This window comes from Rutidosis leptorrhynchoides, chromosome 2, assembly GCF_046630445.1.
Source record: "Rutidosis leptorrhynchoides isolate AG116_Rl617_1_P2 chromosome 2, CSIRO_AGI_Rlap_v1, whole genome shotgun sequence".
Taxonomy (NCBI): domain Eukaryota; kingdom Viridiplantae; phylum Streptophyta; class Magnoliopsida; order Asterales; family Asteraceae; genus Rutidosis; species Rutidosis leptorrhynchoides.
In genome coordinates this window covers 564,911,039-564,923,710 of record NC_092334.1, presented here as the reverse complement: position 1 = coordinate 564,923,710, position 12,672 = coordinate 564,911,039, and the positions used below count along the sequence as shown (strand labels likewise).

Genomic DNA, 12,672 nt, shown 5'->3' with positions numbered 1-12,672 from the left:
CAAATTTCTTAACACCAACACCGGCCAACTTCACAAGTCTTTTTAACCTACATCATAGACACCCTTTTGAATGGATTTAAAGCACATTACATATATTACATATTACATATATACATAATACAATTCGTAAAAAACTGCATCACACCCTCACAAAACATGCAATGGAAAAAGTATAAAAGAGGGGTATCAACCAACACTAATAATCTTATTTTTACCGTTGAAAGATACTTGATTAACAATTAAAGTTGTAGTAATGCATATAGACAGTTAAGGTATAGGGAAAAATGCAATAGCTATAATCTGTGTTATCATTGGTAGTAGAAATTAAATTTTTCTACATAAACACAAGTGACTTTATCTTGTATATTCAAGTGTTTTTGTCAATAATAATTATGGTCATGCCGATTTCTTTTCAAGTTTAATGAGTAAAACATAAACATATAGAATCATGGTGTTTAGCTATTGTTTGAATTCTGAACCTATATGGATGATATTTTCCCTAAATCACATGAAACTTGTGCATCAACAGCCATTGCATTATTAAACCCAAATGATTCACCAGAAATTGAAATTCATACACATCAAAGATGTCTCAAAAGTCAAAGATGATTCACAAAAGCGTTCGCTAACAGGCTACAATGTCTAAAAACCGACAAAATGGGACTTTTCCCACGTATTCGAAGAACAAAATATGAAAACAAAAAGGAATCTAAAGAAAGAAAATTATAATAATTTAAACTGTACGTTTTGAGATCGAACAGGCTCGTGTCCATCAACATTGTCAGCTTGGTGCTGGCTTCAAGAACTCACTGCAATGGCAAATAAAAACAAAAAAAATCACATTAATCCAAACGACAGATACAAACGTTATTGTGTTAAGTACAACATATCAATGCATAGTACCTGAAGGTTTCATCTTCTGTTTGTTCGCACAGCACCAAGCTTACACTGACTAGTCCCAAGCCCAGACTCAGACTGACTAGTCTCAAGCCCAAACTCAGACTTTTGTTATTTCAACTATGGACCAGCTTCATCAGATGAGCTTTCAACTGGACCATGTTGTAGGACCACCGAACCATCACCCGACCAACTCTCTAATATCTGTTGTTCAGTCAATATTGGTTGACCAAACAACATAAACACATGCTCCCTCTTTCTTTTTTCTTCATCATCATTTTTATTCAAACTTGGTTTCGAGTTGCTATTCGCCATTGTTAGCAAGCAAGAAACTTTTTCATCGGGTTCTTTTGTTTTTTCTATATTCTTGACTTGGGAATTTTGATTATGATCTGATCGAGATTCAGAATTATTATGCCTGGCTCCCTGAATGCTTGTGGGGATGTTGTTGGTGGCGATAAGTGATGAAATTAGAGGGAAATCGAGAGTTTGCACAATTCGGCTCTTTTTCCTAGGAGGTGAAAACGGCGAAAGATGAATGTTCGGCACCAATTCAATCAACCATGGGTTTACTCGCTTCATGTTTTGTAGCAAATCCGCTTCATCCCACGATACCTACAACCAAATTAACAAAATAAAACGTCACAACTACAGTGCAAAACAAGGTTTGCAATGCTAAAGAGCATCAAGATTCATATAGTTGCCACGATACAAAAAGTGTGTTTCGATTTGTATTTTGAAATTGAATTTTTGAAATCGCATATAATCTGTTTTTTTATTTTAGGGAAAATCGTTTCTCCACCCACAAGTAGAAAAAGTCATCCGTCTCTACTCAAAAGGCAAAGTGACTGCTTCTAGATGGACCTCTCGCCATAAGCAATAAAATAAAAACGCAAAATAGGAACAAATATATAACTGAAGATGATATACGAGCCCTAGGAAATATATAATGCACAACAACAAAAAACATATGAACACAAAAAATATGCAAGTTGAATCATAAAAACTATGCAAGTTAAATCATCTCAAATAATACTCCCTCGATTTCAAAAGTATTGTCCAATGAAAAAAAGATATACAACATAAAAAAAACATAAACATTATATTCAACTATATAAAAAGTATCAATAAATAAGTCAAGACAGATATATACACATATAGATTGACATAGACATATACATATACATAATATAGTAAAATCAATTCATAACATAAATATACACGATTAAATGAACAAAAAATTATCTGCATAAAATATCTAACTCATACATTTAGTTTTAGACAGCCGCACATTCCTATCAAAAGTCATGTACTCGATCAATAAATTAAATATCATTAACAATATCAAAACAAATTATCCAAACCAGAAAATCCTATAAACAAACATGAAAAATACCTGAAGAAGCCTCCAAGGAGAATTAGGCCAGCGTATTTGATCATTGGCCTGAGCCGAAGAAACAGTCCCCATGAACCAGTTTATTCGTGATGGATCCTCCGTTTCAAAAGGCATCTTGAATCTCATCCCAGGACACCATTGAACACTCATTGCAGCCACAACAGTTGACACTTTCACAACAAACTCAGGAGTACTAGCTCGTGGATAGTACAAAACCTCAAACGGCTGACCAGTTGCCGCTAAATTCGCAGCTTCTATCACCGACTCGGGGCTAAATTTCTCGAACCCACACAATCTACCATTACCGATTCCCCGTTTAGCCCTTTGAATCCCAACGCAAAGTTCACCATTATCAGATCTAAGAAAAACAATCGAATCACCAGCCACAAGTCTCTTATTGTTCACAAAATTACTCCAACCTGTTGTTAAAAGATGACGTCGTGGGGTCCCTCTATAAATATGTCTAAACTTCCAAATTTTCCCATGAACATCCTTGGCCAAAAGGGTTTGTACTGGTGGATCAGCGGTGAAATCCAACTTCGGGAATATGGTCTCGGCGCAATAACGAGGAACCGAGAATCCACCGCCGTTGTTAGCATCCGATTGAGTCAATGTCTTTGCGAATGACTTTGGATGATCTTGATTTTCATTCTTGGTTTGATCAAATCCTAAACTTCTATCATCATTATCATTAGGGCTATAATCGTTTTGATTTTTCAAGGGGACTAGTCCTATTTTAGCATAAACTTCATCTGTGTCGGGTTCTGCCATAAAATTTATGGCAGAAACCCGACACATAATGTAAGACGGAATTCGGGGGAACTTATCAAAATTTACGTCCCCCGAGACAGCATGTTCAGCATGTCCTTGAGGGAAATAAAAAACCTTTGAGTTAGTTGATGGCATTTGTACCATACCACCAGCACAAGCATGCCATAACTGTGAGTCAATACATGTTTGGACTTCATTCATCACATTAATCATCATGCAATTATAACACAAACCCTAAAAAACCAAAAGTTTCCCTGTAAAAACCACAACAACAAAAAATTAAATCAGTTTCTATAACGTCATGAATTCAACATTATAACAATTTTCACTAGAAGTTTTTATTCTTATTTTATTTTAATACAATATATAAAAAGATACAATACAATATACAATTTATGCAGTTTGATTAAGTGTAAAAGTCCAGTTTTAACATAATTTAAACGTTTCCTAACTTTCAGCTACATGACAAACAGAAAACAACAAAATCCCCTGTTTCATTGCTACCTAAAAATACAACAGATATACTTGATAAAATTCCCAAAATTCATATAATATTTCGATTTAGTAACAACAAAATTGACTTAAACAGGAAGCTTAAGTTTGATTATAAACAACTAACCGAATCCAATTTAATGACAATCAGACAAAACAGTTCACTTAGATAAAAAAAAAAAAAAAAATTCACGTTAAATTAAAAACAGTTAAATATGAAAACTGATAGATTAACCGCTTGTCAAATCAATAATTGAAACCCTAAAGTTGAATTTAGGTTGAAACTGAAAGTAAGATACAAGTGAATAGTGTGTGAATTGGAAGTTATAATTTATGGAAAAACAGAGACAGAAACGGTTACCTCAAAGTTTGCTGCCGACCGGACGGTGGCATAAAGCAGACAAATATGGATTCTGGTTGTTAATACATATATATGTAAAGTTATATATGTAGACATATATAGATATATAGATAGATACAGAGAGAGAAAGTAGAGTTAGTGATGAATTCAAATTACCAAACTTCCAAGTATTTCGCTACGTACTCTGTAAAGAAGAGTTTGACTCTAAGTTTTTGTAATCTTTATTGTTATTATAATAGTACGACTAGGTCGTATTGTATATTTGAAGATAAAATGATAAATTTTTTATCATCAAATCAAATTTATAATAAACTAGAAAAAATCCGACCGCGCGTTGCTGCGGTTGTATTCGACGCGCGGTCCAATTTGGATATACGATGTCCGTTTCGCGTATAGTTAGTCGTGTTGTATATATATATATGTATGTAATATAACCCGAAATATTTATTTTTTTTAACGATGTCCGTTTCGCGTATAGTTAGTCGCGTTGTGTTCGTAAAATTATTTCGAGTTGAACGGTGGTCTCGGAAAAATTTAACTCGCACCGAGCGTGAATATAGGGCCCGTTATTTAGTGTTTTTTTAACGATGTCTGTTTTGCATATAGTTAGTCCCGTTGGGTTCGTGAGATTTTTTCGAGTTGAACGGTGGCCTCGGAAAAATTTAACTCGCACCGAGCGAGAAGATAGGACCCGTTATAAATTCGGGTGGAGTAAGGTTTTTTTATTTTAATTAAATTATAAATTTACGTTTTTTACCCCTGAAAAAGTGTAAAGTTGAGGGGTTGTTGTGTAATTTGTGCGAAAGTTGGAGGATCATTTGTAGTGTGAACGCAAACGCAAAACGACAACTCGGTAAAGCTGGAACGACTAAATTTGGGAGGAGGTTTAGTTTGTAAGTATAATATAATATAATATAATATAATATGCATTGACAAATTATACCTTACAATCTATAAATGCACATTTATAATAATGTCTTAATAAAAAAATTACTCCTATGGACCAATCTCAATCATCACGCTATCATCAATACTTCCTCAGTGTTACATCTCACCTCCTTTCACACCACTTTCTCTCATAACACTATCATAACACACAATTGCCAACCATGACATACTCCATCCCTATTACATACTCCACAAAATTAATTTAATAAGATACAAGTTGTTTATACTTATGTACAAATAAACACTGCAAAGAAGTAAAGAAAGAGAAAATGGGTACGTGCTGGAACAATTCTTGTGGAAGAAACTTGGCAGGGCGAGGGAGGTGAGGAAGTGGTGAGGGCTTGTGAGGGCACACCATTCAATGGAGCCCTCGGAGAAAATGGTTGATGACACTCCCCAACACGTACTATTGGAATTGGTCTAAATCTATGATAAATGAATATGTCACCACCCATAAATAAATTTATGATTATTATTATTATTTTTTTTTTTTTTTTTGCTTATTTGAATTTTTTTTTTTTAGCATCTTAAGTTACTAATAAAGCTTATATAGACAATCAAAGCTTATTGTGGACCATTTTGGTATTAAATATGTAAGCTACCTGCGCCTATCGGCGGGAACTGGGCTTGGCTTGGTTAGTAGTGCCCGCCCATTCTGTCTTGCCCGCCTGCCGACCCATGAATTCAGATGAACTAGCTGAGTGTGAGTGGTGCAGAATGAGTGTGACTTCAATAAAGGCGAAAACTATGACTAAGAAGATAGAATGGGGCTTTTCTCGCTTAGTATTGCTTTGGCTGAGCCATATCTTGCTGGCGCGGAAGCTACCGCGATCATACTTGAAACAATGGTTATTGGTTATGGAACCTACACACTTTCAACGAATAGTTGCAATCATGTTTTTTGGTTTTGTTTTTTACTTACACAAACTCTGTTGGCAGAAAAGACGACGACTACAAGTGCATAATGTGACATAAATTGTATTCCTAAATTTATACGGAGTAATAGTATAATGTATAGGATATATGTTGATTAGAGTATTTAAATTAAAATAAGGAGTTTCAGGATAATGTATTTTCAGATAGATAAAATTTTAAAATAATACTCCGAATTGGGGTTACTTCCAAAATAACACTCTTACTCTTATAAATTTATATTAGTAGAATTTTGTTAACAAACATATTTGTTTTTCAGATTTGAACTCCGTTAGGAGCATCTAACTAGGTGCATAAATTATCTAGCTGCTGTAGTATCTTTGTCTTGGCTCTTTCCGAATTCTATCTGCTGGGTGATTTCCTATTAAATACCTGTGTGAGAAGGGTACATATTTATAACCCATTTATGTGTAAGTTTATGGTTCCTTCCATTCATTTTTCCAAAATTGAACACACACTATACCTAATTCTTATCACCATCAGACCCTAGTTTGTATCTTGATCTTTTTGGATTAAATATGCACTTAAGATCCAAATTCTTACATCATTGGTAGCATATATTCAAGTTTGTGCTTAGATTTTTATATTTTGAGTTTTGTGGTTTGTGTTAAAAAGTATATTTTGGTGCTTGAATATTGCTTAGATCTATTAGCTAAGATTGTTTGATGCTAGATATTCTATACTTGTATGTTAGTGCATCTTTGTGAACCTCCAATTTGACCATAGCAGCTTAGAATCAAGATTTTTGTGTTGAAACCCGTAAGACAGGTGCTATTAAATGTTCTTCGTCATTCGTAAGACTGAGCTTGGTCTGTACAGAGCACATTGTTGTTCATGTGAACCAGGTGCTGCTCTGCACAGACGATCTATACTGTTAGATTCTGGCTCGCTCGGGTTCATTCGTGCGAATGACTCGTGGTTCGTGCGAACCACATGTTGGTTCATGCGAACGAGGGGGGTTGGACATGTGTAGATTTGCTAAGAAATTGCCATGCGAACGAATGATGCTTCGTGCGAAGCATGCACTGGTGTGACGACCCGGAAATTTTCGACCAAATTTAAACTTGATCTTTATACGATTTCGATACGATAAGCAAAGTCTGTAATGTTGAGTAACAAAGTTTGTAAACTATATTCATAATATCATTTGACCTTTGACTACTCCCGGACGATTCACGAACAACTAATTTGTAAATAGATATATATAATTTTATTTGGAATATTATTTAAAACAATATATGATTTCATTGCTGGAAATAAATATATAAAATAATATCAGTATATTTAATATTATTAATTTAATATATAATACATAGATATGCATATATATATATAATAATTATAATATTATTAATTTATAAAAAGAAATATTATATATTGTAATTGTTATAATCAATGTTGAAAAATAATAATAATATATAATAATTATTATTTAAAGAGTATAAATATATATAAATAAAGTATATAGAATATATATATTGTGATTTCAAAGTTATTTAATAAACGACGGTAACGCTCAATTGTCATTCGATAGATAGTAAACGAGTTAAAAAGGAACTTATGTGATTTTAAAATAAACGGTGATCCGAAAATGGGTTTTATAAATTATAGGCTTAGTAAAAATGTATTTAGGAGCTATTTATTAAATTTTAAAACTTTTTATATTTTACTTGGGGTTGGGAGGGAATAATTAATGTAGTATTTATTTAATAGTTAATGACCAAATTTTATACCATAATGACCAAAATAAATAAATATAGTTAATTTAAAAATTTAGGATTTTTCAGAAAGACTTTTATACGCCACTGATTACCAATGGAGCACGAATTAATACCCTAAATCTTAAGATGACTGAATAGTAACCGATGGCTTTCCTATATTATATAGAGTGCACGTTTTTCTTTTCTTAATTGTATTTAATCATTTACTTGTTGCTTTTTCTTTACTAATACTACCACTTGTTTCAATCATTTGATTGGTGAATTAAATTAGTTTTGTGACAACATGACTCATCAATCTATAATATACATACATATACAATTCAATTATGATAAAAACCAATCCCCACTAGTCTCCACAAATCTGTTCAACAAACGACCACATTCTTATGAATGATACTTCCTTTTTCTTATTATTTGATCTTCACTAAACAACCATTGTTGACTACTATTAAACCACCATCACCTTATCACCACCCATACCACCTTCGGTAACCACCACCTCTATCATTACCATCGCTACCCTCAACGATCGTGAGCCACCACCGTTTACCACGCTCACCACCATCACAAAACGAGACCACCACTTCACCGGAAACCACCATGAACCTTCACCTCTCTCTCTTACTAATCTCTCTCCACTTTCATGAACCATCAAACCCAGTTACTATTCTGGTCGGACTACAAAATACCACCACCTTAAACGTCTCATAAACGCCACCTTCATCTCCTATAAACAACCGAAGTTATTACTGAACCTATTTTTATTTGCTACTGCTATTCGAAAACCCAAATTCAAACACCATTATAAACCTGCAACTACTATTGTCTGATCATAGTTCTTGTTATATTCGAATAGCCATAAAAACTTAAACACCACAAGTCATGTTGTTATTACTGTTCCAGTCACCGTTATCATTTTAATTAGATTCTTGGCTTTCGTTTACACCTGCTGCTACGTCTACAGTTTTTGTTAATATTCGAGCACAAAATACTCCCAATACCAGCTGTAAGTTGCTACTAAACTACTCTTATTACTCGTGGTTTCTGTTTCCTTCATTTGCAGTAAGACAACTGTGACAACCCGGAAATTTCCAACCAAATTTAAACTTTATCTTTATATTATTCCGACAAGATAAGCAAAGTTTGTTAAGTTAAATCTCAAGAATTTTAAATTGTGTTCATACATTCATTATAACCTCGACCAAATTCCGACGATTCACGAACCGTTATATATAAATAAATATGTATATATATGTATATATATATTATAACTTGAGAATATTAATAAAGTATTAAACGTATAATAATTTACATGAACGTATTTGTTTCAATATGTTTATCGATGGAATTAGAAGATTATATCAAATGATTGATTTATCAGATACATTATGATATGATTACGGGTCTATGTTATCAGGTCCACTGTGATTTAAGAAATCTATTCTTTTTGACAACATTCGGAAAATGGTAAAGTGATTTATAAGTAAGAACGTGAAGTGTAAATAACTTAGATGTTGGATATCGACAAGTTATGTAACTCGACATTTTTCATTAAGATGATTTCATACGTTTATTTAACCTTTGAACTTTATCCCATGCTTCACCAACAAACTGTAATTTAAAAACTTGAAACCTATTATGAATATATATGATTCTACTTTTCTAAAACATTTTATGATATAACGATTTCCATTATTTTAACCTTTAAACAAAATGATTCTTAAAAATATATTTGGTTTTGGAAAAAAAAATTATTATATTTATTTGATTTAGTTTCAAACGTACAAAAACGTTTTCAGTTTAAAAAGAACTTTATTATTAAAACGTATATAGCTTTTATAAATATCTAGAACCACTTTTGACAACTCATTACTTAACCAGTATGATAAAGATAACGATATTTATATTTTATTTTATTAAATATATATAACGATTTAAATTAATATTATATATATTTATACGCGTATTATACGTATTGTGATGACCCGAAAATTTCTGACCAAATTTAAACTTAACCTTTATATGTTTCCGACACGATAAGCAGAATTTGTAGTGTTGATTCTCAAAAAGTTTGGAACTACATTCATGTAATCAATTATCCTTTGACCGTGTTCGATGATTCACGAACAATTATGTGTATATAGATATGTATATATAATATATAATATTAACTGAAAACATTAACAAAGTATTAGATATATGATACTTTACATGAACGTATTTGTTTCGATATATTTATTGACAGAATTAAGAGATAATATCAAATGATTGAATTATCAGATACATTATGATATGATTACGGGCCTATGTTATGAGGTCCACTGTGATTTAAGAAATCTATTCTTTTTGACCACTCATTACTTAACTAGTATGATAAAATAACGATATTTATATTTTATTTTATCAAATATATATAACGATTTAAATTAATATTATATATATTTATACGCGTATTATACGTACATAGTTTTATACTTTTACTATACTTTAACTTTACCTTTACTTTACTTTTACTTTACTTTAACTTTAATAATTCATTTTAATAATTCATACTTTAATAATTCACTTTAATAATTCATACTTTAATAATTCATTTTAATAATTCACTTTAATAATTCATACTTTAATAATTCACTTTAATAATTCATACTTTAATAATTCACTTTAATAATTCATACTTTAATAATTCACTTTAATAATTCACTTTAATAATTCATACTTTAATAATTCACTTTAATAATTCATACTTTAATAATTCACTTTAATAATTCATACTTTAATAATTCACTTTAATAATTCATACTTTAATAATTCAAAAATCTATTATAAATAGAATTCAATAGGTTTTATTATTTCATAGAAACTTGAAAATATATTTCTCTAAACTCTCTCAATCGAATTACACATATATATTTTCTTTGTATTATTTCAAGATATTATTAGTATACATAAAATACTACGACGGAGTTATATTCAGACGATTTTAAAATAAGTTTTCAAATGGGATAGAGCTAAGGAAATTATGGGTTATAGCTATGGAGGTTATGGGTATTGATCGAGGGTATTGCTCGTGAGGTCAACCTAACGTTTATCATTTTCGTTTCGTCTACGTACTTTCCTGCAATATTGAATCTCAATATTGATACGTGAGCACTAATAACTTAACTTTTATATTTCAATAGTGTATCCCTGACTAGTGCTCGAGTATATAGGATTATGCATGCTTGTACATTCGATATTGTCCTTAGATAGGTTTGTTGAATCCTAAATTAGATACATATGCTACTGAGATAAGGTATATGATATGCATGTCATTGAAAAGCTAGCGAAAAATTAAGAACTTTTCATTTAGATATCGAATGGTTTCGATGAACGGATTAGAAGTTATAGTCAACTGAATTTTAGTATTATTATTAAAATGATTATTATTACTATCGTCGTTATTATTTTAATAGAAATATCATTGTTATTATAAAATATCATTATTACTATTATGTTAGTATTATCATTTTATCATAATAACATTTTTAGTAAATATAAATATTGTTATTTTTTTATAGAATAATAATAATTATTATTACAAAATAATACAACTTTTACTTATTATTATTATGATCAATATTATTTTATCAAATAAATAGGGGATACAAAGATATTTTTCACCACGCGTAATATAATTACATTAATAATACTTACCACTATAGTTTTACGATATTAAGTGAACTTTATAAATTTTACTACTTAAGATATATAAAAGTATATTTTATCATATATAAACGTTAATATAAATTTTTATTAATAAATGACTTTTATTATTATAAAATCTAATAAATATATTTAAATATATAAAATGACTATAGTTAAGTTATATAATAAACACGTATAAATTTTAGAAGTCATTTTGGGTTAAGTTGACTTTTGTTGACTTTTGCATGTCGGTCTCGAGCATTAGGATTGTGATACACTACGACTTGACCTAAATTGTTAGACAGATATTGACCAACATATAAATATATATACTTAATATAGGTTCGTGAATCCGAGACAAACACTGCACTTGTTCAGTGCCGTCATATACATAATTGCTACGAAATACAGTATTGTGAGTTTCATTTGCTCCCTTTTTATATATATTTTTGGGCTGAGAATACATGCGCTATTTTATAAATGTTTTACGAAATAGGCACAAGTACTAAAACTAATTCTATGTGGGTTTAAACCAGAAATATACCCTTAGCTTGGTAACATTAAACTACTTGTCTATGTACGGTAGGCGCGAATCCTAAAGATAGATCTATTGGGCCTGACAAACCCCATCCTGACTATGGGATGCTTTAGTACTTCGAGGTTATTTTAAACACACCTGGTCTGGTGTACTTCAGAGGGTAAAACATGAACGTTAAGGCTTGTTACCGGGTGCCTACAACTTATAGAATACTTTTATACACTTGCGAGTGTACGGATATTTATGGAAACTGAAATCTTGTGGTCTATTACTATTACGGAAATGATTGATTATGATAAACTAATGAACTCACCAACCTTTTGGTTGACACTTTAAAGCATGTTTATTCTCAGGTATTAAAGAAATCTTCCGCTGTGCATTAGCTCATTTTAAGGATATTACTTGGAGTCATTCATGACATACTTTGAAAGACGTTGCATTCGAGTCGTTGAGTTCATCAAGATTAATATTAAGTCAATTATAGTTGGATGTAATATGAAATGGCATGCATGCCGTCAATTTTTGATGTAAAGAAAGTTTGTCTTTTAAAAACGAATGCAATGTTTGTAAAACGTATCATATAGAGGTCAAATACCTCGCGATGTAATCAACTATTGTGAATCGTTTATAATGTATATGAACGGGTCCTTTCAGTTGGTATCAGAGCGGTGGTCTTAGCGAACCAGGTCTTGCATTAGTGTGTCTAACTGATAGTTGTTAAGATGCATCAGTGAGTCTGGACTTCGACCGTGTCTGCATGTCAAAAGTTTTGCTTATCATTTTTAGTCTGAAATCATCTACTTACTACCCTTAGGAAATTACCCGCTTATCATTCTTAAGTTTAGACGCGTTTTCCTACATTTATTGCATAATAGTGTATAGACGAATTCTTATCTTAGCATATCTGTTACTGTGAACTTTGACTGAC

The 12,672-nt window shown here is 31.3% G+C and overlaps 1 protein-coding gene across 1 annotated transcript; it reads right to left on the bottom strand.

Annotated features, from left to right (window-relative positions):
* Positions 1–564: 564 nt before the first annotated feature.
* Positions 565–4,130, bottom strand: LOC139893142 (auxin response factor 18-like). Its single transcript, XM_071876287.1, has 4 exons — positions 3,918–4,130; positions 2,294–3,318; positions 904–1,512; positions 565–809 (listed from the first exon to the last, which is right to left on the bottom strand). The coding sequence occupies exons 2-3, from the start codon at positions 3,278–3,280 to the stop codon at positions 1,018–1,020; spliced, it is 1,482 nt and encodes a 493-aa protein (XP_071732388.1). The 5' UTR covers positions 3,281–3,318; positions 3,918–4,130; the 3' UTR covers positions 565–809; positions 904–1,017.
* Positions 4,131–12,672: the final 8,542 nt, after the last annotated feature.